This window comes from Hylobates moloch, unplaced genomic scaffold (genome assembly GCF_009828535.3).
Source record: "Hylobates moloch isolate HMO894 unplaced genomic scaffold, HMol_V3 SCAFFOLD_19, whole genome shotgun sequence".
NCBI classification, from domain to species: Eukaryota; Metazoa; Chordata; class Mammalia; order Primates; family Hylobatidae; genus Hylobates; species Hylobates moloch.
Genome location: NW_026652294.1, coordinates 8201886 through 8229571, shown reverse-complemented (window position 1 = coordinate 8229571; position 27686 = coordinate 8201886). Strand labels below are relative to the sequence as shown.

General features: G+C 48.9%; 1 protein-coding gene and 1 pseudogene across 5 annotated transcripts in view; one reads left to right on the top strand and one right to left on the bottom strand.

Moving 5' to 3' along the window:
- Positions 1–27686, top strand: part of TPST2 (tyrosylprotein sulfotransferase 2) — a 64604-nt gene that overhangs the window by 27751 nt on the left and 9167 nt on the right. For 2 of the 5 annotated variants that reach the window (XM_032139050.2, XM_032139049.2), the window contains exons 2-4: positions 17804–17875; positions 20755–21684; positions 25995–26193. In XM_032139050.2, coding sequence (XP_031994941.1) covers positions 20843–21684; positions 25995–26193 — 1041 coding nt within the window. In that variant the 5' untranslated portion in view covers positions 17804–17875; positions 20755–20842. Of the gene's footprint in view, positions 1–17803; positions 17876–20754; positions 21685–25994; positions 26194–27476; positions 27547–27686 lie in introns of those variants that run through there. The other 3 variants (XR_009211204.1, XR_009211203.1, XR_009211202.1) reach the window with 3 other exon arrangements.
- Positions 379–1648, bottom strand: LOC116458925 (high mobility group protein B1-like; annotated as a pseudogene).

Below are 27686 nucleotides of genomic sequence, written 5' to 3'. Positions count from 1 at the left end.
CCCGCTGGGCCTCTAGGCCTCCTGGTCTTTGTATCTGTGGATTGAGGCTGTGTGGGCTGCTTCAAGTCCCCCAGCTTGTTGACTGCTTGGTGTTCACTAGCCCGGCTGGCACCCAGGAAGCAGACAAGGCTGGAAATGTCAGGGGGTGTAGCCTGTGGGAGTTGTGCTCTGGCTTTGCCCAGCAGCACTGGGAGGACTGCCAGGGATTTGGAGCCTGCAAGGAAGGACCTTGGCAAAGATGTTCCCTGTAGGTGGGTACTGGACTGGCTGCCAGCCCTATGCAGCTTCAAAGTCATGCTGCTCACCCACTGCTCAAACACCTGCCATGGCTCCCTAGTACCTAAGCCTAAATTTTCCTTCCTGTGCCTGCTGGGATAGCATTCCATGTCCTACAAAGGACTCTCCATGAGATGCTAGATTCCAGATACTAATAATAGTAATAATAATAATAAGATCTAGAGCACCTGCTGTTTGCTAGGCGTGGAACTAAGTGCTTCACATGCGATATCTTTTTTTCTAATAAAATTGTATTTACTTAGAAGTATTCAGAATGTCAACAAAACAGCTGCAACTTTTTTTTTTTTTTTGCAATTACAGAGTGGTATTCAGTTAACAGAAAAATTATTTCGTATAAGCTGCATCAGAGACAACTGAAGATGAAAAAACTACCATCCCCATATACTAATTTGTGCTGTGCACGCACAAGAACCCGCTTTAAATTTCCATGCCAATTTACCACCCCCATACTGTACCAGGCAAGGTTAGTGGCTATTGAAAATACCACCAGGACAGGGCTATCTAAAGACACATTCGATAGTGTGTTAACTGTACAAAAAAAGGCACTGTACAGTTTAAAAACAAATCTTACACAGCCTTACATTTCAGTTTTTTTCTTTAAAAGGAGTGAGTTGTGTACAGGGTGGGTTAAATGCTTTATAGACAAGAAAAAAAACTGCGCTAGAACTAACTTATTCATCATCATCATCTTCTTCATCTTCCTCCTCCTCCTCATCCTCATCTTCCTCCTCTTCCTTCTTTTTCTTGCTTTTTTCAGCCTTGACAACTCCCTTTTTTACTGCATCAGGCTTTCCTTTAGCTCGATATGCAGCAATATCCTTTTCGTATTTTTCTTTCAGCTTCACAGCCTTCTTTTCATAAGGCTGCTTGTCATCTGCAGCAGTGTTATTCCACATCTCTCCCAGTTTCTTCGCAACATCACCAACGGACAGGCCAGAATGTTCTCCTTTGATTTTTGGGTGATACTCAGCAGAACAGGAAGAAGGCCGAAGGAGGCCTCTTAGGTGCATTTGGATCCTTGAACTTCTTTTTTTGTCTTCCCTTTGGGAGGGATATAGGTTTTCATTTCTCTTTCATAACGGGCCTTGTCCGCCTTTGCCATATCTTCAAATTTTCCTTTCTCTTTAGCAGACATGGCCTTCCACCTCTCTGAGCACTTAGAAAACTCTGAGAAGTTGAATGAAGCATCTGGGTGCTTCTTCTGCCCCTCCCAACAAGTTTGCACAAAAAATGCATGTGATGACATTTTGCCTCTCGGCTTCTTAGGATCTCCTTTGCCCACATTTAGTTATTTTTCCTCAGCGAGGCACAGTTGCCCATTGCCCGTCTGGCTTTCATTTGCCCCGGCGCTGTCTCTGTGGAGCTCAATGTACTGCAATGCGCAATATCTTATTTGATCCTTACAAAACTCATATGGCACTGCTGTAATATGATTCTCATTTTACAAATGAGGAACCTGATGCCCACAGAGGTTAAGTGTCTTGCCCAAAGTCATGTAGCTCTGTAGCCAGCATCTGTAGCCTGACTCCGGAGCCACACTTTAACCAGGAGGCCATCCTACCTTATCTTGTTAGGAGAGCAAGCCAGTACGATGCCAGCAGAGAAGGCCTCTGGGTGCATGGGAAGAAACCAGCCAGATGTTCAGGCCTGGCCGTGCCATTAAGTTGCTGTGTGACCTTGGCCACACTCTCCTTTCTGAGCTTGCCCAGGCTTTCTCCGAGGCCACTGCTGGCTCTGCATTCCAGACCTCAAGGACCCAAAGTTATGCATCAAATCTAGAAATCATCTTCTCTTATTTTATATCGTATTACAGCATTGATATGTATGTGATACATATACATTGATATGATATGCTCCTATACCTCGTCTGTCACACCGTGTGGATTTCCTCAGAGGCTCCTAGAAGGCCCTGCTGTCCAGGCTAGGAGATTTCTGGCAGCCCCAAGCTCCCTGGCTCCTGGGTGAAGGTGTGAATAGAACCATGCTGTTAAGTGGGGGTTTGCAGAAACCAGCGTTTGACCTGGGAGAGCCCTAGGCAGCAGGGGATGATCAAGTGATCAAGATAATATTTTAATGCAAAATTTGAAAAATCAAAACTAACGGATGAACCTTGAACAGAGTGTGCTAAGTGGAAAAAGCTGGTCATTAAAGAACATGCTTTGTGTGATTCCATTTTTATGAAATGTTCAGAATAGGTGAACTCATAGAGACGGAAAGTAGAGTAGTGGTCTCCTGGGGCTGGGAGGAGAAGGGGGTTAGAGTTTGATACGTAAGGGTATGAAGTTTCTCTTTGGGTGATGAAAATGTTGCAAAATTGACTGTAACTGTACGAAAACTCTGTGAGTGTGCTACTCTGAATATACTAGAAACCTGTGACTATACTATGTGATTATACTAAAGACCATTGAACTGTACACTTTATTTTTTTATTTTTTTTTGAGACAGAGTCTCGCTCTGTTGTCCAGGCTGGAGCGCAGTGGCGTGATCTCGGCTCACTGCAACCTCTGCCTCCCAAGTTCAAGCGATTCTCCTGCCTCAGCCTCCTGAGCAGCTGGGATTACAGGCAGCTGCCACTGCACCCTGCTAATTTTTGTATTTTTAGTAGAGACAGGGTTTCACCATGTTGGCCAGGCTGGTCATGAACTCCTGACCTCAGGTAATCACCTGCCTTGGCCTTCCATAGTGTTGGGATTACAGGCGTGAGCCACTGCACGCAGCCCATGAACTGTACACTTTAAATAGGTGAGTTATATGATATGTGCATTATCCCTCAGTAAAGCTGTTATAAAACAATCTGAATGCAAAAATATCCATGAAAAACAACATATAAAAACTGTAAATAATGTCAGGATCAGTATTACTGATGTTTTTTCTTTCTGCCTTGGCTCCAGTATAGCTTAGCACAGCACAACATCATTTGTCCTGTTTATTTAAACATTTTAGTTTTTTTGTTTGTCATGGATTTTTTTCCACTAATCTAAAAAACATTGCATTGAAACATTATTGATCTTGGTTACTGAGTTTTTTGGCACCCGCTTGAGTTTTTGTGCTCAAGGACGATGACTTGCTTACCTCACCCTGTTCCCGCCCTTCCAGGCAAGACTTTTGCTCTCCCTAGGGTGGCCAGGGTCTCCCCCACCACTCTGTCCCTTCCTTCTCTCTGTCTCCCCATCTGACAGGTGAGACCAGCAAGCCCACCCCAAGAGAAGCTATGATTTGTCTGTCCAGCCAGTGAGTCATGTGTGAGGACCAGAGTAGGGGGCTCTCTCCACATCACATCCTCCTCCTGCTCACATTGTCTCCTTTGCTGCTTTCTCCCTTCTGTCCTCCCATCTCCCTCCTTTTTAATTTTTTTGTTTGTTTGAGGCCAAGCACAGTGGCTCATGCCTGTAGTCGCAGCACTTTGGGAGGCCAAGGCAGGCAGATCACTTGAGGTCAGGAGTTGGAGACCAGCCTGGTCAACATGATGAAACCCTGTCTCTACTAAAAATACAAAAAATTAGCTGGTGTTGTGGCACGTGCCTGTAATCCCAGCTACTCAGGAGGCTGAGGCAGGAGAATCACTTGAACCTGGGAGATGGTGGTTGCAGTGGGCTGTGATTGCTCCATTGCACTCCAGCCTGGGTGACATATATATATATGTGTGTGTGTGTATGATATATATTTTTATATGATAATTTTATAAACATGTATATATTTTTGAGACGGAGCCTCCCTCTGTCAACCAGGCCAGAGTACAGTGGTGTGATCACAGCTCACTGCAGCCTTGACCTCCTGGGCCCAGTGATCCTCTGACCTCAGCCTCCCAAGTAGTTGGGACTACAGGAACGTGCCACCACACCCAGCTAATTTTTAATTTTTTTGTAGAGATGGAGCCTTATTACATTGCCCAGGCTGGTCTTGAACTCCAGAGCTCAAGCAATCCTCCCTCCTCAGCCCCCGAAGTGCTGAGATTACAGACATGGGCCACCACGCCTGACCCCATCTCTCTTCTTTGAGATGGTTCCCTGGGTCCCCCAGCAGCTATCACCTGGCCTCCAGCCCTTGTCTTTTCAGGCATCCTACACCAGAGAGAGCTTGTGTCCCCTCCCAGGTCACAACCAGACCAATGCTCACAATTTCCCACTGTCCCCAGGATAACTCCAAGCTCCTTACCTGGCATTCAAAGCCTGGCACAGTCTAGGGCTTGCCAATCTCCTTTCCCCACTTTTCCTGCTCACCACTGCTAATTTCTCATCGGTAGATTCAGATGGGACTCACAGTTATTGAAGAGCTGCAAGGCATTAGGCACACCCCTCTGGTCTTTCCCTTATTAAGCCCCTATCTCACTTAATCCTCACAGCAGCATTGCTAGTAAGAATTATTGGGCCCATTTTACAGATGAGGAAACTTAGGCCCAGAGAGTGGAGGCGATGCTGCCAAGGGTCTGGGGTAGACGCAGGTGCACACCCAGGCTGGCTGGCGGCATGGGACTCTGACCACCTGCCTGTGCCTCCCCTTATCCACTGCGGATGTTTGCTTTCCCTCAGGGCCATGTGTACAGTGCCTGTGCCAGGGTCACCCCCACTTTGGTCCCTGTTGGCCTTCACACTGCTAACTTAGTAGCCAAGGTCACATGCCAGTGTGTGATGCCAGCGTGGAGAGGAGCCATGGTTCTTTTATAACAGTTGCCATCTCCTACCTACTTATATTTGGGGCTTGCTATGTTGATAGCCGCAGGCTGGGTCTCAAATTCCTGGGCTCAAGCTGTCTTCCTGCCTCAGCTTTGTGAGCAGCTGGGATCACAGGCATGAGCCGCTGCTCCTGGCCACTTTTACTTCTTAAAATAAAATCAGAACATGCAAACCATGCTCCACAATATGCATCAAGTGTTTCTGGTGCAAATCCCTACTGCTTTTGTGTTTGATGGTGGGGCGAGGAAACGGGCAGGAATGGGAGGGAAGGTGAGTCTAGACTCCTGAGGCAGGACCACAGCTCCCTGGCCCTAACAGCCATAGATTTTGTGTCCATAACGGAGCCAGATGCTGGCAGCGATTCTTAATTGGGGTCCCAGGCTGCATTCGGGGGCCTAGGAATTTGGATGGGGGAAAATTACATCTTTATTGACCGTAGTTTAACATTTCCTCCAGGTGACAACATAGGTGATAAATCACAGTAGTAGTGGCAGCACTTGCATCACCAGTAGAAACCACACTTTTTTTTGAGATGGATTTTCTCTCTTGTCGCCGAGGCTAGAGTGCAATGATGTGACTTCGGCTCACTGCAACTTCTGCCTCCCGGGTTCAAGTGATTCTCCTGCTTCAGCCTCCCAAGTAGCTGGGATTACAGGCACCTGCCACCACGCCCGGCTAATTTTTTTTGTATTTTTAGTAGAGACGGGGTTTCACCATGTTGGCCAAGCTGGTCTTGAACTCCTGACCTCAGGTGATCCACCCGCCTTGGCCTCCCAAAGTGCTGGGATTACAGACATGAGCCACTGCGCCTGGCCCATATTTTTATATCACATTTTAGGTACCACAGATGTGTCTGCTTGCAGATGACAGTGATTATTCTGTCTGCTACTAGATCTTGTTATTGATTGCTTTAATAAAGGAGCAGATAGGTTACAGATAATATTTCACAGCAATTTTTGTAATCACATTCTTAGCCGAATTTTACTATATTGATTTCCTTTTCATCCTCTATATTTTATTGTATTCCATTTAAAAGCATTATTCTGGGAAGGGGCACATAGATCTCACCAGATGGTTAAAGAGATCCATGGCACAAAATGGTGGAAGAACCCATTAGACCTGGGTTTGAGTCCTGATGCTGCCCTGCACCTGCTGTGTGAGTGTGAGCAGAGTGTGAGCAGCCCATTCCGCCTCTGGATTTCTTATTCATGATCCAGCCAGAGAGGGACTGTCTCCCCCACAGGGTTGCCGTGGGAGGCCTGCAGTGGGAGTCGATGCCACTTTGCGGTGGTGCCTGTCTTATTGGGTGTTATTAGGTCTTCTGGGCAGGACGTGACACCGGGTGCTCCAGCGTGCCCTGAACGTGTTCCCACCGCCTCCTGCACACCCCAGTCTGTCTGGGCATCCATCTCACTGGGTTGCTGGTCTGCCGGCTCAATGGCCGTGACACTCATTATGGGCAGGACTGTATCCGTCCTGATAAATAATGGTACAGAATTGTAGCTGATGCCTCTGAGCTCACACTCTTTGCCAGCTTCACAACAGCTCCACGAGGTAGGTGCCGTTTTCAGACTTATTTTGGAAATGTTAAACGTTATAACAGGTGAGTGAGGCTCAGAGACAAGAAGTCACTGGCCCAAGGCCACTGGTGAGTGGCCACACCAAGATCGCACCCTGGGTCTGTCCAACTTTAGGTCTACACTCCTGACCCCTGCACTCCACGACAATTGCATTCCCGAGTCTGGCTCAGGTGGGCAGCCAGTGAATAGTTAACTGGTGCAAAAGTAATTGCGGTCTTTGATATTACTTTCAATGGCAAAAACTGCATTACTTTTGCACCAGCCTACTAGAACCCTGAGTTCAGTGCCCTAAGCAGTATTTCATAGAGAGGGGGCAAGGGGCGGCAGCGCTTGTTAAAATGCAGATTCCCTCGGCTCCACCTTGCCTCTTCCAAATCAGAATATTTGAGGGCAGGCCCCAGGAAATCTGCCTTTTAAAGTTTTGGGCTATTCAGAAACACACCAAAGTTTAACCACCACCCTAAAGGGAAGGAATAACAGGTAGTAACAAAGCTCTGTTCTGAGTGCTTTATGTGAGTTTATTTATTTTGAGACAGAGTCATGCTGTGTCACCCAGGCTGGAGTGCAGTGGCACCATCTTGGCTCACTGCAACCTCCTCCTCCTGGGTTCAAGCAATTCTTGTGCTTCAGCCTCCCAAGTAGCTGGGATTACAGACATTCACCACCACGCCTGGCTAATTTCTGTATTTTTAGCAGAGATGGCGTTTCACCATGTTGGCCATGCTGGTCTCAAACTCCTGACCCCAGGTGATCCGCCCGCCTTGGCCTCCCAAAGTGCTGGGATTACAGGCATGAGCCACTGCAAGTTTATTTATTTAGTCTTCACAAGTGCTAATGGCCTCCCCATTTCACAGATGAGGAAAGTGAGGCACAAAGTAGTTAGATAACACCTCCCCACTGACCCCCAACCCAGGGCTGCATTGCTAGGAATCAGCCAGGTGTGGAGGATTCCTGCCCCTGTGCTCAGTCCCCCACCTCTGACAGCTTCTGGGCAGAGGAGTACAGACGGGATCCCATGGTGGGTGAGGGTGAGGGTGAGGGCTCAGGAAGCACCGGTCCCTACAAGATCACGCTGGCCCTTTCCTGTTTGCCTTGTTTACCAGGCAGGGGCCCTCTGTGTTTCTGGGCAGGAAGTCCTGAGCAGGCGCTGTGCCAGGTGCCAGGGGCAAGACTGGGAGATGGTCCAGGAGTCTGAGCCAGGCACTACTCTGAGCAGCTGTCTGACCTGGGGCACATAGCTTCCCCATCTGTGTATGGGGTGGGGTTGAGATTTGGAAGAGGTAGTTAAGAGCTTGGGTTCTAGCATCAGATAGTCCTGAGTTCCAGATCAAACTCAGCCACTTATCGTCTGTGTGATCTCCAACAAAGCACTTCACCTCTCTCAGCCTCAGTTTCCCCTTCTGTAAAACGTGGCTAATAATAATAGTGCCTACCCTCCAAGGCTGTCATGAGGGTCAAAATATATAGTTGGCTCTCTGTCTTCATGGGTTCTGCATGCGGGGATTCAGCCAACAGTGGATAAAAAGTATTCGGGAAAAAATTGGTGGTTGCATCTGTACTGAACATGAACAGGGCTTTTTTTGTCCTGTGATTGTTCTCTAAACAATACAGTGTAACAACTACCTACATAGCATTTACATTGTATTAGGTAGTATAATTGATCTAGCACTGATTTAAAATATATGGGAGGATATGTGTAGGTTATATGCAAATATTACATCATTTTATATAAGGGACTTGATGTATACTGGTATTCAAGGGATATTCTGTAATCAGTCCCCTATGATACCGAGGGGTGACTGTATATGAAACTGCCAGCCAGGTGCAGTGGCTCATGCCTGTAATCCCAGGACTTTGGGAGGTTGAGGTGGGAGGATTAAACTCAGACCAGCCTGGGCAACATAGTGAGACCCCATCTCCACAAAAATAAAAATTAACTGGGCATGGTGGCACTTGCCTGTAGTCCCAGCTACTTGGCAGGCTGAGGCAGACAGATCATTTGAGACCAGGAGTTTCAAGGCTGCAGTGAACAGTGATCACTCCATTGCACTCCAGCCTTGGAGACAGAAGGAGACCCTGTCCCTTTAAAAAAAAAAAAAAAAAAAAAAAAAAACTGCCAGGCATACACAAGCCTCTCTGCTAGTCCTTATGTGGCAACAGACAGGATGCTGGATGATTCCCTATGCATGAGTGTGCACTTCTTTTTCTTTTCAATCAACTATTTGTTTTCCCGAATTGTACATTTTTCTCTTACCAAAGGCTGGCCACCTGGGTCCTCCCACAGTCCCTACTGAGATAAGTCCCAGAACCAAAACTGGCTTCCACCTCGGCTCACTGTATTTGTGCTTTGTGAGTTTGCCCAGGTTGCACTGAGGGCAGGTGCTGCTGATAGTGTTTTTTGTTTGTTTGTTTGTTTGTTTTTGTTTTTGTTTTTGTTTTTTGAGACGGAGTTTCACTCTTGTCGCCCAGGTTGGAGTACAATGGCACAATCTCAGCTCACTGCAACCTCCACCTCCCGGGTTCAAGCAATTCTCCTGCCTCAGCCTCTCCAGTAGCTGGGACTACAGGCGCCCGCCACCACGCCCGGCTAATTTTTGTATTTTTAGTAGAGATGGGGTATCACCATGTTGGCCAGACTGGTCTCGAACTCCTGACCTCAGGTAATCCGCCTGCCTTGGCCTCCCAAAGTGCTGGGATTATAGGCGTGAGCCACTGCGCCTGGCTGTTAGTGTCTTTTCGTGATACAGACTAGTGGGTTGGCAAACTATGCCTACGGGACAAATCTAGCTGACTGCCTGTTTTTGTAACTAGTCTTATCGGAACACAGCCACTTGCCTTCATGTCTGTGTCATCTTGGTGGTTTGCATTACAGTTGGAAAGTCGCAGCGGAGCTCTTGTGGCCCACAGAGCCAAAAGCATGGGTTTTATGACTTCACAGAAGCTTGCCTACCCCCAGGAGAGATGATAAAGCAGGGTCGTCGAAAGTTGGGGAAACAGTTTGGGTTCTGGCATCAGATAGCCTGAGTTTCAGTTCAGGCTCAACCAGTTACCATCTGTGTGACCTCCAACAAAGCATTTCACCTCTCTAAGCCTCAGTTTCCCCTTCGGTAAAACGTGGCTAATAATAGTGCCCACCCTCCAGGGTTGTCGTTTAGAGTCAAAATGTCCAGGGCCGACTGTGCATTTTTACTCTAACGACAAAGAACAGGGAGAAGAAGTCACTCCCGATCCCACCTGACCGGACCACATGCTCCTTAGGTTTGTGCGTATGTCCCTGCCAGTCTTTATCCATGTGCTGTAATGACTGATCCTAACATCAAAAGGCGGCCAGGCGTAGTGGTCCGTGCCTGTAATCCCAGCACTTTGAGAGGCCTAGGCAGGAGGACTACTTGAGCCCAGGAGTTTGAGACCAGCCTGGACAATGTATTAAGACCCCATTTCTACAAAAAATAAAATATTAGCTGGGCATGGTGGCGCACTAGCTACTTGGGAGGCTGAGATGGGAGAATTTGCTTGAGCCCAGGTGTTTGAGGCTGCAGTGAGCCATGGTTGCACCACTGTATTCTAGCCTGGGTGACAGAGCAAGACCCTGACTCAAAAAAAAAAAAAAAAAAAGAAAAAGAAAAAAAGGAAAAAAATTTAATGGTAATAGTTTTCTCATGCTGGCTCTGCCTGGCTTGATGGAAGTTACATAGTTCCCATGGCACTCTTCCAGGTGTTATTCCCATTTCTCAGATGAGAACACTGAGGCTCAGAGAGCTGCCCCAGATTGACCCAGGACACCCAGCCTCTGAGTGGGGGAGCCAGGATGTGACCCCCAGCCTCATCAGTCCCCACCCCCGGCTAGTCCCTAACAGAGTGCTGAACTGGGCCTCTGAAGGGGAGGCTGGGACAGTGTGTGGAATCCTGATTTGATGGCTTTAGGTAAAAAGAATGCAAAGCAAGACAGGGAGGAGAGCACAGGCTCTGGAAAGAGAGAGACTTGAGTTTTCCTTCTAGCTCCCCTGCCTCCCAGCTGCATGGCCTTCGACAGGTTCCTTTACCTCTCTGAGCCCCAGGAAATTGATGGTTAATAAGGGAGGGTCAAATAGCGTCAATGGTTAAGACAAAATGCAATGATATATGTAAAACCCTTAGTTCAGTGCCTGGTATATAATAAGGGCTCTAAGTCTGATCTAATGTTTTTTTGTTTGTTTGTTTGTTTGTTTTTTAGGCAGAATCTCTGTCACCCAGATTGGAGTGCAGTGGTGTGACCTGGGCTCACTGCAACCTCTGCCTCCCAGGCTCAAGCTATCCTCCCACTTCAGCCTCCCAAGTAGCTGGGACTATGGGTGTATATCATCACGCCCAGCTAATTTTTGTAGAGACAGGGTTTTGTCTTATTTTCCAGTCTGGTCGCAAACTCCTTTCCTGTAGCAATCCATCCCCCTCAGCCTCCCAAAGTGCCGGGACTATAGGCATGAGCCACCATGCCTGGCGTGAGCCACCATGCCCGGCCTGAACTAATATTCTTAAGGCCGCATGCCAGCCTCCCTGCCCTTTTTCCCTCTTGAACCACTCTGCATGCTTTTTATGCTCAAGCAGTGTCCAGAGCTTCAGAATTATTTTTCCCTTACTCACACCCCATTGGAATCTGGAGGGCTTTCTTGGCTGGCTTTCCCCTGCAATAGGTCAGAGGTCCCTGATTCCCAGGGACCCTGCCCAAGAGACCTGCGTCTCCCCAGCTCTGCAGAAGGTTGGGGCGTGGTGGGTGGGAGGTGGTGTGGTCAGCGTGGTCCGGTAGGGTTGGGTATAGCCATGGCAATGGAATGTTGGGAGCTGGTTCCCATGGGAAGGAATCGCAGGGCTGATGGCTGAGCCTGAGCACATGGGCACTGGGCCCCGCTCCAAGGCCACTCTGTAAGTGCAGTGACCTCCTGAGCTGGCTTTGTGCACTGCCAGCTCCCCGCTGTTGTCCCCTCCCTGCCCCCCTGCCGCTTTTCTCTTGGGAACCTCCTGATCTGCTGAGCTTGGAGAAATGATGATTTAGAAAGTTCGTATAGATTTGAGCCAAAACTCAGTGTGGTCTCAATGCAAGTGTCACTCCCTTCTTTCCTTCTTTAACCCCTGTGGAATGCCTCTACCTCTCATCATGGGCATTTGCTTCTGAGCCTTTATCACTGGTGTCATTGTCTCACACACTGGTTTCTTGGCTCCCCACTGGAATGTCAGCTCTATGAAGGCAGGAACCTTTGTCTGTTGCCCTTGATGTATCCCAGTATCTTGAGCAGGGCCCTGCACATGGTACTTGCTCAGTAAACATTGGTGGAATGAATGAATCTGAGTCTAAGGGGATCTCTTAGATTGATCAGCCCCCTCCCTTCCAGGGGCATTTCAGGGTCAACAGAAAGAGGGAGCAAAGTCCCCTCCCATGGTCTCCTGCTGCCCGTTTTTTTTTTCTTTTTTCTTTTTTTTTTGAGATGGAGTCTCTCTCTGTCACCCAGGCTGGAGTGCAGTGGCGCGATCTTGGCTCACTGCAACCTCTGCCTCCCAGGTTCAAGCAATTCTCCTGCCTCAGCCTCCCGAGTAGCTGGGAGCTCTCAGGCGTGTTCCACCACACCCGGCTAATTTTTTTTTTTTTTTTTTTTTAAGTAGAGAGGGGGTTTCACCGTGTTAGCCAGGATGGTCTTGATCTCCTGACTTCGTGATCCACCTGCCTTGGCCTCCCAAAGTGCTGGGATTATATGTGTGAGTCACCATACCTGCTGAAATGAAACCCCGCTGTTTCCAACAACCAGCTGATTCTGGCTTAATCTGATTTTTTTTTTTTTTTTTTTTTTTGAGATGGAGTCTTGCTCTGTCGCCCAGGCTGGAGTGCAGTGGCACGATCTCGGCTCACTGCAACCTCTGCCTCCTGGGTTCAAGCGATTCCCCTGCCTCAGCCTCCTGAGTAGCTGGGCTTACAGCCACGGGCCACCACGCCCGGCTAATTTTTTGTATTTTAGTACAGAGGAGATTTCACTGTGCTGGCCAGGATGGTCTCGATCTCCTGACCTCGTGATCTGTCCGCCTCAGCCTCACAAAGTGCCGGGATTACAGGTGTGAGCTCCTGTGCCTGGCTGCTGCCCCTGTTTTATGAGCCGCATGACACCACGCTAGGGATGGCACCTTGGAGACAGAACCGCATTTGGAAACTGGCCTTTCCTCTTGTTGTGTGGCTTCTGCTAATCACTCCATCTCTTGGAGCTTCAATTTCTTCACTTCTCAGATGGATAAAAATCTCCACCATACAAGGATTTGCTGAAAACAAGAGCCAGCAGGCAGGTAGCACTCGCTCTGGGCCAGGTGCTGTTCCAACATGCCCTAATTTATTTATACCTCCCAGCACTCCTACCAGACTAGTTTCTCATTTGCACTGGGCACATTTCAAAGTGCCCTTCTAGGAGGTGTTACAGGTTGCGTATCCCTTTATCTGAAATGCTTGGGACTAGAAAGGTTTTGGATTTCAGATTTTTTTTTCTTTTGAGGCAGGGGCTCCCTCTGACACCCAGGCTGGAGTGCAGTGGCATGATCATGGCTCACTTTAGCCTTGACCTCCGGGGTTCAAGTGATCCTCCTGCCTCACCATCCCAATTAGATGGAACTACAGGCAAGCACCACCACACCTGGCTAATTAAATTTTTTTTTTTTTTTTTTAGTGATGGGGTCTCACTTTGTTGCCCAGGCTGGTCTCAAACTCCTGGGCTCAAGCGAGCCTCCTGCCTCAGCCCTCAAAGTGCTGGCATTACAGCCATGAGCTACCACACCTAGCTTGAATTTTTTCCGAATTTGGAATATTTGCATTATACTAATCAATTCAGCACCCCTACTCCAAAATGCTCTGATGAAATTGCTTGCTTCCTTCCTTCCTTCCTTTTTCTCTTTCTTTCTTCTCTCTTTCTCTTTCTCCTTCCTTCCTTGCTTTTCTTTTTCTTCCTTTTTTCCTTCCTTCCTTTCTTCTTTCTTTCTTTTTCCTTTTTTCTTTCCTTTTCTTTTTCCTTTCCTTACCTTTCCCCTTCCCTTTCCTTTCCCCTTTCCCCTCCCCTCTCCACTCCCCCTCCCCTCCCCCTCCTTTCCCCCTCCCTCTCCCCTCCCCTTCCCTTTCCTTTCAAGATGGGGTCTCGCTGTATTAACAGCCCAGGCTGGTCTTGAACTCCCAAGCTTAAGTGATTCTCCCACCTCGGCTTCCCAAAGTGCTGGGATTACAGGTGTGAACCACCATGCCCCACACCCGATGAGCGTTTTCTGTGAGCATCATGTTGGCACTCAACAAGTTTTGGATTTTGGAGCATTTCAGATTTTGAAATTTTGGATTAGGGCTACTTGGCCTGTATTATCATCCCCATTTTACAGATGAGAAAACCAAGTCTCAGAGAGGCTAAGTGACTTGCCAAGGTCCTTCAGCCAGTAGCTGGTGCAGCAGGATGTTGAACCCAAGCAGTCTGGACCCATAACATGTATGGCATACGATTCAAAAATTACTAATCACTTTATTATTTTATCATATGGAAAGACAATGAGATGACACCATCAAGTTATGTTTTTAGGAGAAAAATATCACCTACCACCCGAGTACCACCCCTGGTAGCAATGTTTTTTGTTTGTTTGTTTCGAGGCAGTCTCATTCTGTCATCCAAGCTGGAGTACAGTGGTTCGATCATAGCTCACTGCAGCCTCGACCTCCTGGGCTCAAGCAATCCCCCCACCTCGGCCTCCCGAGTAGCTGGGACTACAGGCGTGCACCACCCCATGCCTGGTTACCTGGTAGCAGTTGAGTCTTATTTCCTTCTTGTCTTTTTTCTTAAGTGTGGTTTCTATTTGTTGGTGATTTTGCTGTGTGGTAGAGTCGTGCTCACCCTGTACCCACATGGGCCTTTCTTAGCTTAAAATGGAGAACATGGCACCACCCGCCTGATTGGGCTGATGTGAGTATGAAACCAGGTAGGGCATGGAAAGCCCTTGCTTTGGTGTTAAATTCACAGGGGTGCTGTGTATTTAATATATTCCTCCTACAAGAAAAGGAGGGGCTGGATGAAGTGGCCCACACCTGAAATCCCAGCACTTTGGGAGGCACAGGCAAGAGAATTGCTTGAGCCCAGGAGTTTGAGACCAGCCTGGGCAACATAGCAGGACTCCATCTCTACACAAAAATACAAATATTAGCCAGGCATGGTGGCATGCACCTGTAGTCCTGGATACCTGGGAGGCTGAGATGGGAGAATCTGGGAGGATCGCTTGAGCCCAAGGAAGTCAAGGCTGCAGTGAACCAAGATCATGCCACTGCACTCCAGCCTGGGCTGGACAGAGTGAGACCCCATCTCAACAAAAAAAGAAGAAAAGGAGAGCTCTTTGACTCCCACCCCTCCCTCTCGTTTGCCCTGTAATCAGCACTGCCCAGCAGAACACTCTGCAGTGATGGGAATGTTCTAGTGCAGAGGTCAGCAAATTTCTATAAATGTCCAGATAGTAAATGTTTCAAATTTTGTGGTGTTCGTGTGGTTTCTATTGCCATTGCTCCTCCTCCTTTCTCTCCTCTTCCTCTTCCCTTCACCCTCTTCCCTTGATAAAATTTACAAATCATTCTTAGTTCAAGGGTGCTTTGAAAATAGGCCCTGGGTTGGATTGGGCCATCACTGGCCCACCCCATCCTAAATGTGCACTGTCCAGTACAGTAGCCACTGGTCACGTGTGGCTTCTGGGCACTTGCAGTGTGGCTAGTGCAAATGAGAAGCTGGATTCTTAATTGTATTTAATGTTGCATAAGGTGAGTTTAAATAGTTACATGTGGCTGGTAGCTGCATGTTGGATGCACAGCTCCAAATGACTGACAGCCCTGACAACCTCGTTCCATTGCTCTGAAAGGGCCTGTGTTCCCTGGAGGGGGATGGCTGGGCTCGTGGGCCATGGGAGCTGCCTGGCTGGCAGGCCTCTTGGGCTCGCTGGCATTTCAAGAGCTGTCTGAGGGCAGCTGGGCGAGCCATCCTGCCTCTGGAAGAGCTTCAAGTGCCTGGTTCCTAACTGGTTTTATTTATTCCAAGAGAGCAGGCCTCACATCATTGGCCGCCCATGTCCCAGGAGTGCTGGGGCTTGAGTATCTGTAGTTTGGGGGTTGCCTGCTAGGGGAGTCTAGTTGCTGTGGTTACACCTTGGTTCCCTTTTCCATCTGGGTTTAGATGTCCTAATTGGCCTGATATTTCAGGAATAGGAAAATGGTATGGAGAAAAGGAGTGAGTGAATAGGAAGGAATGGAGGACCAAGAAATGCAGTCAACAGCCTGCAGCCTGTTTATTGCCATCATGGCACAAATAATAAAAGCTGAGGTTTTTTTTTTTTCTTTCTTTCTTTTTTTTTTTTTTTTGAGACGCGGTCTTGCTCTGTTGCCCAGACTGTAGTGCAGTGGTGCAATCACAGCTCGCTGCAGCCTCGACCTCCTGGGCTTCAGCAATCCTCCCATCTCAGCCTCCCAAGTAGCTGGGACTATAGGCGTGTACCATCACCTGGATAATTATTTATTTTTTGTAGAGACTGGGTCTCCCCATGTTGCCCAGGCTGGTCTCGAACTCCTGGGCTTAAGCGATCCTCCTGCCTCTGCCTTCCAAAGTGCTGGGATCACAGGCGTGAGCCACCACGCCAGGCCTGGCTGAGATTTAAAAAGCTGAGATTGGCCAGGCGCGGTGGCTCACGCTTGTAATCCCAGCACTTTGGGAGGCCAGGGTGAGCGGATTACGAGGTCAGGAGTTCGAGACCAGCCTGGTCAACACAGTGAAACCCCGTCTCTACTAAAGATACAAAAATTAGCTGGGCATGGTGGCGCGTGCCTCTAATCCCAGCTACTTGGGAGGGTGAGGCAGGAGAATCGCTTGAACTCAGGAGGTAGAGGTTGTGGTGAGCCGAGATCGTGCCACTGCACTCCAGCCTGGCGACAGAGCGAGACTCTGTCTCAAAAAAATAAATAAATAAAAAATAAAAATAAAAAAAATAAAAAGCTGAGATTGTAAAGTGTTGTTACCCTGGTTAAAACCTCCTGTTTACAGAATAGGAAAAGTCTCAGAGGAGTGATGTATATAGTCTAGGAGTCGGCCAACTCCAGAGCTGCATTCTAACCGCCCACCTTCTGAAACAGGACTAAGAGGCGGGAGGTTTAGCTTCAGGCTCAGTATGTGAGTCTGTAAAATGATTTCTCCTTGTGGGCCTCAGTTGTCCCATCTATAAAATGGGGGAACGTATGAATTGGACTAAAAATCTTCCCTACCCTAAATGGTAAGGACACAGCACTGATATATATAGATAGATATATAGAGATATAGATATATAGATACAGATACATAGCTATATCTATAGATATATAGAGAGAGATAGATAGATATAGATATATAGATATATCTATAGATATATAGAGAGAGATAGATAGATATAGATATATATATGCCCTGCCCTAAAGCTACAAGGATCCCCTTGATTCCACTTTGGCTTGGTTCTGGCTACATGCCAGGACTCATCGTGGACACAGCCTCGTTCCTGTGACATGGGAGATTAAGTGTTAGGAAGGTCTTACAGATCTGGATGGTGAAACTCTTCCCATGTGTTCCTTGGGTAAGTTGCTCTTCCTCTTGGTGTCATGCTTTCTCATCTGTAAAATTGGGATCATCACACTTTCCTTTTATTGGGGTTTAAATGACACAGGTATTTGCGTGGTCGGCATTTGGTCAGTGTTAGGTGGTGATAGTAGGATGTTGTGTTCAATTCCAGGAAGCAGCATATTCCCTGTAGGCTGGGCCTATGGTACCATTTTGAATTGTGCAGTCCACAACCTGATCAAACATACCCAGCCATCTCAGGTGGCAATAGTGGTGTGTAGTGGTGGTTGTTGTTGCTTATTGTTACATTTACTTTTCCTGGAGTCCAAGGTCCCTAGGTCAAGAGGAGGGGAGAGGCCTGGTTGGCATAAACCAGGGGCTCCCTAAGGCAGCAGTGCCTTAGCTCAGACTTCAGCTCACTCCTCTCTGCCTGAGAAGTGAGCCAGTTCATTCCCTGTAGGAGCAAGTAAGTTGAGACTCCAGCTGTGGTATCTTGAGCTGAAGCGGCCTCCCCTGCATTCCAGAGTCCTTCTCCCAAATGTCACTGTCCGGTGCTCTTGGGAGCCTGAACCCTCACTCTGCCTCTTTGAAGGGGCCAGGGGCTTGGCCCCTCTCCACGGTGCCCATCCCTGATGCAATATCTCCTTTGCCTCTCCAGGGCTCTGCCAGCAGACAGCCTTGGCACACAGGCACAAGGGCTGGAGCCCAGAGATGAGAGTGCCCAAGGGAGGTAAGTGCACCTAGAAGGAACTTCCCCTGGAGTCCTGGCCCCTCCTGAGACCACCCTCCAAAAGTCCTCTCCATGCCCCCAGCCTCCATGATTGGGCGCCTGGGCAAACTCCGCTGGCTGGTTTTCACCTTTCTATTCAGCCAGCAGGTTGGAAATCTGGTACTAGAAAAAGCTGCATCCCAGCAAGCACCATAGAGAGACGAGCATCTTCCTTGTCTCTTAGGAAGACGATTCTCCAGGTGATAGGAGAGAGAAGGCTGAGTCCCAAAGTGGGCGGGGGGCTTGCCCAGTGTCACAGAGCAGATTCAAGGCACAGCCAGAACCCAAACGCTCTTGTGTCCCGTTCTGCTGATGTTAGTGTTTTGGGTGTGCTTTCTCAGCACCCCACAGGAGTTCCTTGGCCTTCTGAATAGCTTCCTTGAGAAAAGGGTATTATTATTATTCCTTTTTTGGAGAAGAAGAAGCTCAGAGAAGTGATATATTTTGTCCAGATCACCAGCTGGCAAGTGGCAGAAGTGAGATTTGAACCTGGGAGTGTTGTACTCCAAGTTGGAAGCCCTCACCCATCATCCTCACTGCGAGGATGCCAGGACACCTCCCTTGCCAGGGTCCAGCAGGGTGATGAGGGTGTTGGACAGGCCTAGGTCCCTGGGCTGGGCCCTCTAACTCCTTCCACAGTGGGGTCCCTAGCTCTGGGTAACCAGGAAGCTACTTTCTGCTTTGTGGGTTCCAGGCTGCTTACTGTGTCCCAAGTCACCCTGCTTCTTAAGCCATCATGCAGGTCATTGCTGTCTTCTGCTCACTTCTGACTTGCCTGCTTTGAGCTGTTTTCTTCAGCCTTGGCCTGGTCTGATCCAGGACTCCCACCCTGGCCGTGCAACCTTGGGCAAGGTGCTTCATCTCTTTGAGCTTAGATACTGCAGGGAAAATGCTTTAGCAGAGTTTATGCTCCATAATTGCAAACACCTTTGCTGAACATAAAATGCTGAAGCTGGCCGGGTGCGGTGGCTCACACTTGTAATCCCGGCACTTTGGGAGGCCAAGGTGGGCGGATCACCTGGGGTCAGGAGTTCGAGACCAGCCTGGCTAACATGGTGAAACCCCGTCTCTACTAAAAATACAAAAAAAAAAATCAGCCAAGGTGGGGACACTGTCACTGAAATCCTAGTAACTGACAGGATTCTGGTCACAGGTCTCGGGAGAATTTCACTGAGCACCTGATGAAGACAAAGGGTCACTGCAGGGATTTCGGAATGGCTTCATGTCCTGTTCAGCCTGCCTCCCCCCAGGAAGTAGCTCTGAATTAGCTTTCCCCATCACAGACCCTGAATCGAGGGTACAAATGAAGCCCCAGCCTCTTCAGGAGAACTTCATCAGCACGTTTTTCTGAAGAGAGGGAAATTATCCAATGCACAGAGAGGCCGGTGACCCCAGCCTGAGATCCATCTCTGGTTTGTCAGCTGCTTCTCATATTTTCACAGCAGCCTCTGAGGTCAGTGAATCCATCCTGATTTTGCAGCTGAAGAGACTGTGGCTAAGATGAGGGAAGTGACTCTCCCAAGCCACGCGGCCAGGAAGTCCTAGTCTCTTAGCAGTTTCCACCCCAGGCCTGAGACTGTGTTCCCTCCGCTTTGACGTTTATTTTCCACTTGCTATAGCCTAAGAAGGCCCAGGCAGCCCAAGCCCTTGCAGGTGGATAGGCCCAGCTGCAGACTGGGCCCTTGGGTGGTTTTGGGTGGAACCTCACATCCAAAGAGGCATGCTGTCTTCCCACTGGCTTCCACCAGACCCTCCGTTCACTAAGTCATTTGCAGTTCCCCAGTCGTGCTGCATCCTTTCCTGCCTGTGGCTGTGCGCTGGCTATTCCCTTTGCTGGGAACATCCTTCTTTCCCTTCTCCACCCGCCTGTTTCCTACCCACCACTCAAAATTCTGCATGAAGGCTACCTCCTGCAGGAGGCCTTCCCTCACCTACGCAGGTAGAACCCATCAGTCTCTCTCAGGCACAGGTCCATAGTAAGAGTAGACTTTGGAGGCTGAGGCTCCCAGCGCATAGCAGGTGCTCATTAAATGTTGGAATAAGTAAATAACCAACGATCATGGTAGAAATCACTAATATTCTTGGGCCAGATGGGGTAACTCATGCCTGTAATCCCATCATTTTGGGAGGCTGAGGCGGGAGGATCACTTGAAGCGAGACCCTGTTTCTAAAAATTAGCCAGGTGTGGTGGTGTGTGCCTGTAGTCCCAGGTACTTGGGAGGCTGAGGCAGAGGATTGCTTGAGCCCGGGAGTCCGAGGCCGCAGTGAGCTATGATCTCACCACTCAATGCACTCCAGCCTTTTTTTTTTTTTTTTTGAGACGGAGTCTTGCTCTGTCACCCAGGCTGGAGTGCAGTGGCACGATCTCGACTCACTGCAAGCTCTGCCTTCCAGGTTCACGCCGTTCTCCTGCCGCAGCCTCCTGAGTAGCTGGGACTACGAGCACCTGCCACCACGCCCAGCTAATTTTTTGTATTTTAGTAGAGATGGGATTTCACCATGTTAGCCAGGATGGTCTCGATCTCCTGACCTCGTGATCCGCTGGACCGGGTGGCTCATGCTTGTAATCCCATCACTTTGGGAGACAGGTAGGAGGATCACCCAGGCCCACGAGTTTAAGAGCAGCCTGGGAAACATGGTGAGACCCCGTCTCTTTAAAAAAACAAAAAAATTTTTAAAAAGTGCCCAGTAGGGTGCCAGGCACACAGCTAGTGCTTATGAAAGGTGCCCTCTGCGTTCATGTCAGCAACCTCTTGTTTGCAGTTATAGGGCTTTGCAGTTATTGGAGAGCTCACAGCTCACAGACCTCCCTGACTGTGCATGTCCCCCTCTCTCCCCAGATGTGAGCCTGGCGGGCTGCCCACTAACCTGTCGCTGAAGCCCCAGAAGCGGGCCCTCAGGCCAAGCCTGCCCCGCCTCCGGCCCAGCATGCGCCTGTCGGTGCGGAGGGTGCTGCTGGCAGCTGGCTGCGCCCTGGTCCTGGTGCTGGCGGTTCAGCTGGGGCACCAGGTGCTAGAGTGCCGGGCGGTGCTGGCGGGCCTGCGGAGCCCCCGGGGGGCCATGCGGCCGGAGCAGGAGGAGCTGGTGATGGTGGGCACCAACCACGTGGAATACCGCTACGGCAAGGCCATGCCGCTCATCTTCGTGGGTGGCGTGCCTCGCAGTGGCACCACGTTGATGCGCGCCATGCTGGACGCCCACCCCGAGGTGCGCTGCGGCGAGGAGACCCGCATCATCCCGCGCGTGCTGGCCATGCGCCAGGCCTGGTCCAAGTCTGGCCGTGAGAAGCTGCGGCTGGACGAGGCGGGGGTGACGGATGAGGTGCTGGATGCCGCCATGCAGGCCTTCATCCTGGAGGTGATTGCCAAGCACGGAGAGCCGGCCCGCGTGCTCTGCAACAAGGACCCATTTACGCTTAAGTCCTCGGTCTACCTGTCACGCCTGTTCCCCAACTCCAAGTTCCTGCTGATGGTGCGGGACGGCCGGGCCTCCGTGCACTCCATGATCACGCGCAAAGTCACCATCGCGGGCTTTGACCTCAGCAGCTACCGTGACTGCCTCACCAAGTGGAACAAGGCCATTGAGGTGATGTACGCCCAGTGCATGGAGGTGGGCAAGGAGAAGTGTCTGCCTGTGTACTACGAGCAGCTGGTGCTGCACCCCAGGCGCTCACTCAAGGTCATCCTCGACTTCCTCGGCATCGCCTGGAGCGACGCTGTCCTCCACCATGAAGACCTCATTGGCAAGCCTGGTGGTGTCTCCCTGTCCAAGTGAGTGAAGCCCCTGATGCTTCCATTCAGACTCTGGCCCTGGAGTCAGAGGCACCAGGCAAGAAAATCAGCACTGCCTCTCTTGAGCTGTGTGGCCTTGCGCAAGTCACTATATCTCTCTGAGCCTCCGTTTCATTATCCCAAAAAATGACAACAATTACTTCTCTCCTTTCTCAGAGAATCTGCAAACTTCGTGGGCTGTTTGTTTGTTTTTTGAGGCAGTGTCTCGGTCTGTTGCCCGGCTGGGGTGGAGTGGCATGATCACAGCCCACTACAGCCTCCACCTCCCTGTTCAAGTGATCCTCCCACCTCATCTTCCTGAGTAGCTGGGACTACAGGCATACACCACCAAGCTGGGCGAATTTTTGTATTTTTGGTAGAGATGGGGTTTGCCCTGTTGCCCAGGCTGGTCTCAAACTCCTGGCCTCAAGCAATCCTTCCACCTCAGCCTCCCAGAGTCCTGGGATCACAGGCATGAGCCATCACACCCAGCCTAGAATCTGCAAACTTTGAATATGCTTTGTAGTAAGGCAATAGTGGATAAAGGTTAAGAGCACAGATTCCGGAACAAGGATGTCTGGGTTCAAACCTCAGCTCTGCCACTCCTAGCTGTGTGACCCTGGGCAAAGCGACTCAACCCCTGTGCTTCCATTGCTTCATCTGTAACATGGAAATATAATTTGCCTACCTTATAGATACCTGTGGGCATCAAATAGGTTAATACATGGTAGGTGCTATTATTACTATTTTAGTGTTGATACTGCTTTTATTGATGGAGTACTCATCCTCACCATTGTCATTTAATGAGTGCCTACTGTATGGCAAGTATTGGGTTAAGCCCCCAACAAGTTTATCTCCTTTAGTCCTCACAGCAACCTGAGGACATAGGAACACCTCTTATCCACATTTTATAGACCAAAAACCTGAATCTCACAGAGGAGAAGTTACTGGCCTCAGGCTACACAGCTAACAAAGCATAGTGCTGGGATTGGAACCCAGGTCTGTTTTTTGGGGTTTTTCTTGTTTTTGTTTTTGTTTTTTTGAGACAGGGTTTCACTCTGTTGCCCAGGCTGGAGTGCAGTGGCACGATCCCAGCTCACTGCAGCCTCGACCTCTTGGGCTCAAGCAATTCTCCCACCTCAGTCTCCCAAGTAGTTGGGACTACAGGCGAGAATCTCCACACCCAGCTCATTTTTTTTTTTTTTCCTAGTAGAAATGAGATCTCAGTATGTCTTCCAGGCTGGTCTCCAACCCCTGAGCTCAAGCCATCCTCCTGCCTTGGCCTCCCAAAGTGCTGGGATTACAGGCGCCTGGCCTATTGTGTTCTTAAACTCCCCATGTCCGGAACTCCTCCTATCCTCCCCTTCACTCCCCCTCATCCTTTCCTTTCCTTCCTCCCTCTGTCCCTTGTTCCCTGCCTTCTTCCATTGGAAAAGCTGCTGTCCCTATCCTGAGACCCAGAGCACTTTGAACGATGCTGAAGCAGAATATGCAGTTTCCACGCTTTCCCATCCTGATCAGGCTCTGGATATCCTGAGAGCTCAGCGAAAGGGTGGTCCTTCCCATGGCTGGTCCCTGCTGGGCCCCCGCCAGGCCCAGAGCAGAGCTAGAGGCTCGCAGCTGCTCTCCGCTAGCAACAAAGTTCCTACATGCCGGGTACCCCAGCCAGTTGGTGCTGGAGCTAGGATTTTATAAATTATGACAAAAATATTAGATTACCAAAGTAATACATCTTTACTATAGAAAATTAGAAAAGATACACCAAAGAAGAATGGAGAAACAACCCATGATCTCACCACCCAGATCTTGATGTGTGGCCTGCTGCACCATTTTCAGGGCCTATTGATGAAACTGGAGTCCAACGAAACATACTCCTCTGTAGCCTTTTTCCATGGTGGTGTGGGAGCCCTTGCCAGTGGCAGCCAGCACTCTTTGGTAGCAGCATTTTTGTTGTTGTTTTGTTGTTGAGACAGAGTCTCGCTGTGTCACCCAGGCTGGAGTGTAGTGGCGTGATATCGGCTCACTGCAACCTCCGCCTCCCGGGTTCAAGCAGTTCTCCCTGCCTCAGCCTCCGGAATAGCTGGGATTACAGGCACCCGCCACCACGCCCTGCTAATTTTTATATTTTTAGTAGAGATGAGGTTTCGCCACGTTGGCCAGGCTGGTCTCGAACTTGTGACCTCAGGTGATCTGCCCGCCTCAGCCTCCCCAAGTGCTGGGATTACAGGCATGAGCCACTGCGCCTGACCTGCAGCATCATTTTGAATAGCTGTGCAACAGGCTGCTACACGGATTGCCATATTTGACTTCACATTCCCTATTGGACACTTCGGTTATTTCCAGTTTTACTGATATGTATCAAGCATTGCCCTCATTCATGTTCTGGGATGTGTCCACCTCATTTCTGCACCATAAAGTCCTAGAGACACAAGGATTTTGGCAAAAGCCGTGCACATACTTGAGATTTTTGACATGTTGGGTAGAGTTGAGATTTAAATCCAGGTTTGCAGCCTCTGAATCTGTGTTCTACCCACCAGTCCACACCCTTTCACCTTGCCCCGTTCTCCTCACCTCATGCCCGGTCTTGTCTTCCTTCTGCTGCCTCTTTCTGTTCTTTGCCAAGTCACCTCTTAGTTGGGATGAAAGCATTTAGAACTAGGCCCTTGATCCTGGGGGTTCCCCACTGTTCATCCTATCAGGCCCCTGAGTTATAACTGGTAAGATCTGCATCATTCAGGTGGCTTGGGAAGCCTGTTACAGGGAGAGTTAGGAAGCAGGTTGAAGATGATGGTTATTCCATGGTAGCTGTGAAAAGTTGGAAACAACCTAAATGTCTGTCTTCAGGGGAATGGAAAAATAAGTGATGGAGGAAGGCTACATAGCTGGCAAAAAGAATGAGGTATTGAGTGGGGAAAAAAACTGTAGCATATTTGTTTTACAGCTGCAGATGTGTGTGTGGGAGAGAGAGAGCGTGCACGCAGGAGAGAGAGCGTGCTAAACCTTATTAAAAATTTACAGTGTGTTGGTCAGGCACAGTGGCTTATGTCTGGAATCCCAGCACTTTGGGAGCCTGAGGCGGGCAGATCACCTGAGGTCAGGAGTTCGAGACCAGCCTGGCCAACATGGTGAAACCCCGTCTCTTCTAAAAATACAAAAATTAGCTGGGCATGGTGGTGCATGCCTTTAGTTCCAGCTACTTGGGAGTCTGAGGCATGAGAATCGTTTGAACCCAGGAGGTGGAGGTTGCAGTGAGCCAAGATTGCGCCACTGCACTCCAGCCTGGGCAACAGAGTGAGACTCCATCTCCAAAAAGAAAAAAGAACTTACAATGTGCCTATGCTCTTCTAAGCACTTTCTTTGTATTAACTCATTTACTTTTCAGACAACCCCAGTGAGGTAGGTGTTATTATCATTGCCAATTACGGAAGAGGAAACTGAGGCTCAGAGAGGTGAAGTAACTTTCCCAAGGCCACACAGCTGGGGAACAGCTGGCGTCTGAACCCAGGCAGTCTGTCTCCCTGGTTTGCTCTTAACTACCCTACAAGAAAAGGTTAGAGAGGGTGGTGTGCTCCACAGTGCAAAGGCTGAGTGCCTGTAGGAAGCTGATGGGCTGGCAGTGATGAACACAGTGGCTTTCAGCTTTATCATTAGTGTTTTATAACTTTTTTTAGGGACAAAATATTCATGTTAGTCATATACACTAAAAAGTGTTTCTTTTTTTTTTTTTTTTTTTTTTGAGACAGGGTCTTGCTCTGTTGCCCAGTCTGGAGGGCAGTGGTGCAATCACAGCTCAGGCTCACTGCTTCTTCAACCTCCCGGGCTCAAGCAATTCTCCCATCTCAGCCTCCTGAGCAGCTGCTGGGACTACAGGCACTTGTTACCATGCCCAGCTTATCTTTGTAATGGGGTTTCACCATGTTGCCCAAGTTGGTGTCAAACTCCTGAGCTCAAGTGATCCTTCTGCCTTGGCTTTCTGAAGTGCTGGGATTGCAGGTGTGAGCCATTGTGCCTGACCTAAACTGTTGTTATTTTTTAAGCTGGAGAAGTCAAGAAAGCAGAATGTACGTACCAATGGTATATACTGGTAGTACTTTCTTCTGACTTCTCACTGCATGCTGTGTTCCCATTGTACAGAGGAGGTATGAGGAGGCAAAAATGACTCACCTGCCATCTCACAGTTGATGGGGCAGAGCTGGGTGGAGGCCAAGTTTCTCCAGTCTTTCCTGCTGCCCCAGAGTGGCTGAGCAGGGAACCCGCTCAGGCGCCATCTGGGTCTGCCCTACCCTCTTCAGCGTCTCCTCTCTCCCCAGGATCGAGCGGTCCACGGACCAGGTCATCAAGCCTGTTAACCTGGAAGCGCTCTCCAAGTGGACTGGCCACATCCCTGGGGACGTGGTGCGGGACATGGCCCAGATCGCCCCCATGCTGGCTCAGCTCGGCTATGACCCTTATGCAAACCCCCCCAACTATGGCAACCCTGACCCCTTCGTCATCAACAACACACAGCGGGTGAGTGTGCACCTGTACTTGTGGAAGTGTACTCTTGGGGATTTGGGGCTTCTGCAGATGTGGAAACTCCAGCCACCTGAGGAAATGTTCAGTCTCTCAATTCCTGGTCATCTGATTTGTTCCTATCTGATGGACACAGTGAACTACATGATTGCTTGTATTTCCATTTTGCCTGGGCTGCAGGGAAGCTCAAAGCCAACTGGTAGCCTGTCTCTCATACTCTAACATCTAACAGCAGGCCAGCTTGTACATTAATTTCATCTTATTTCTCTAACTTTATTTACATTTTTACCCCTATTTCCCTGGCTATTTGTTTATCTGTTTGTAAAGCACCTCAAGGCTTTGTTGAGAGGGGATATAAATAAATAAACTATTGGTCCCTTTCTTGCCTTATAAGGTTTAATGTGGATTTCTCAGACAAATGTGAGTTTAGGGCTGTTTAAATTACGTTTAAAATTCTCCTTAGTTAAGGTGATGAAGGGAAATGACTTTTTTGTTTTGTATTGTTTTGAGGCATGGTCTTGCTCTGTTGCCCAAGCTGGGTGCACTGGTGCAGTCATAGGTACTGTAGCCCCATACTTCTGGGCTTAAGCCATCCTCTCACCCCAGGCTCCTGAGTAGCTAGGACTGCAGGTGCACGCCACCATGCACAGCTAATTTTATTTTTTATAAAGGCGGGGTCTCGCTATGTTGCCCAGGCTGGTCTAGAACTCCTGGCCATAAGGGATGCCCCTGCTTCGCTCTCCCAAAGTGCTGAGATTACAGGTGTGAGCCTCCAGTGACTGACAAAATGCTTTTGAAGCGTTAAAGTAGGCTAACACCCACTGGGTAAAAGAACAGTTAACAAGTTGATGGCCTTATTTATACGTTGCCATTATAGCTTCTAGTTTAAGTGCTGTGTTCTAACTTCCTTATAGACAAATATTTGAAAATGGGACCCAGCCCTGAGGAAGAGCTTTCATAGCCCTTACATCATTAAGACCCAGAGTCTTTAATTTAAGCTAAGCTCAGCATTTCTGAGCGTGTGCTGATTTTAGGAAGTAAACAGTTACTGTATTGAATCACAACAGGAAAAAGTTAATCGTCTCTTAGTTCCGTAACTCTTCAGCTGGCTCAAGAAAAAGTTTCCATTTGGTGCTAACAAGTCATTAACGCCTCTCCAACACTCACTGATCTCTAACAAAGAGAGTTTACTAACACTGAGCTTTGGGGGCTGTGCCTTTGTAATTGAAGTGTAAGCTTTGTCTGTGGGTCTCATGAGTTCCTCTTCCTCTTGACATTAGTTGATTTTGCAGACATCTATTTATGGAAATACTCAGAGATTCAACGTACATACCCAGCCGACATTGACAGGTGAATAGCTGCAACCCAGATGTGGTTTGTTATTTTTATTATGAATATTATTAATTTTTATTTTATTATTATTTAATAATAGTAATCTTTAAACCCTACTTATGTGTTTTACATACTTTTATCTACCTATGGGTTGTACA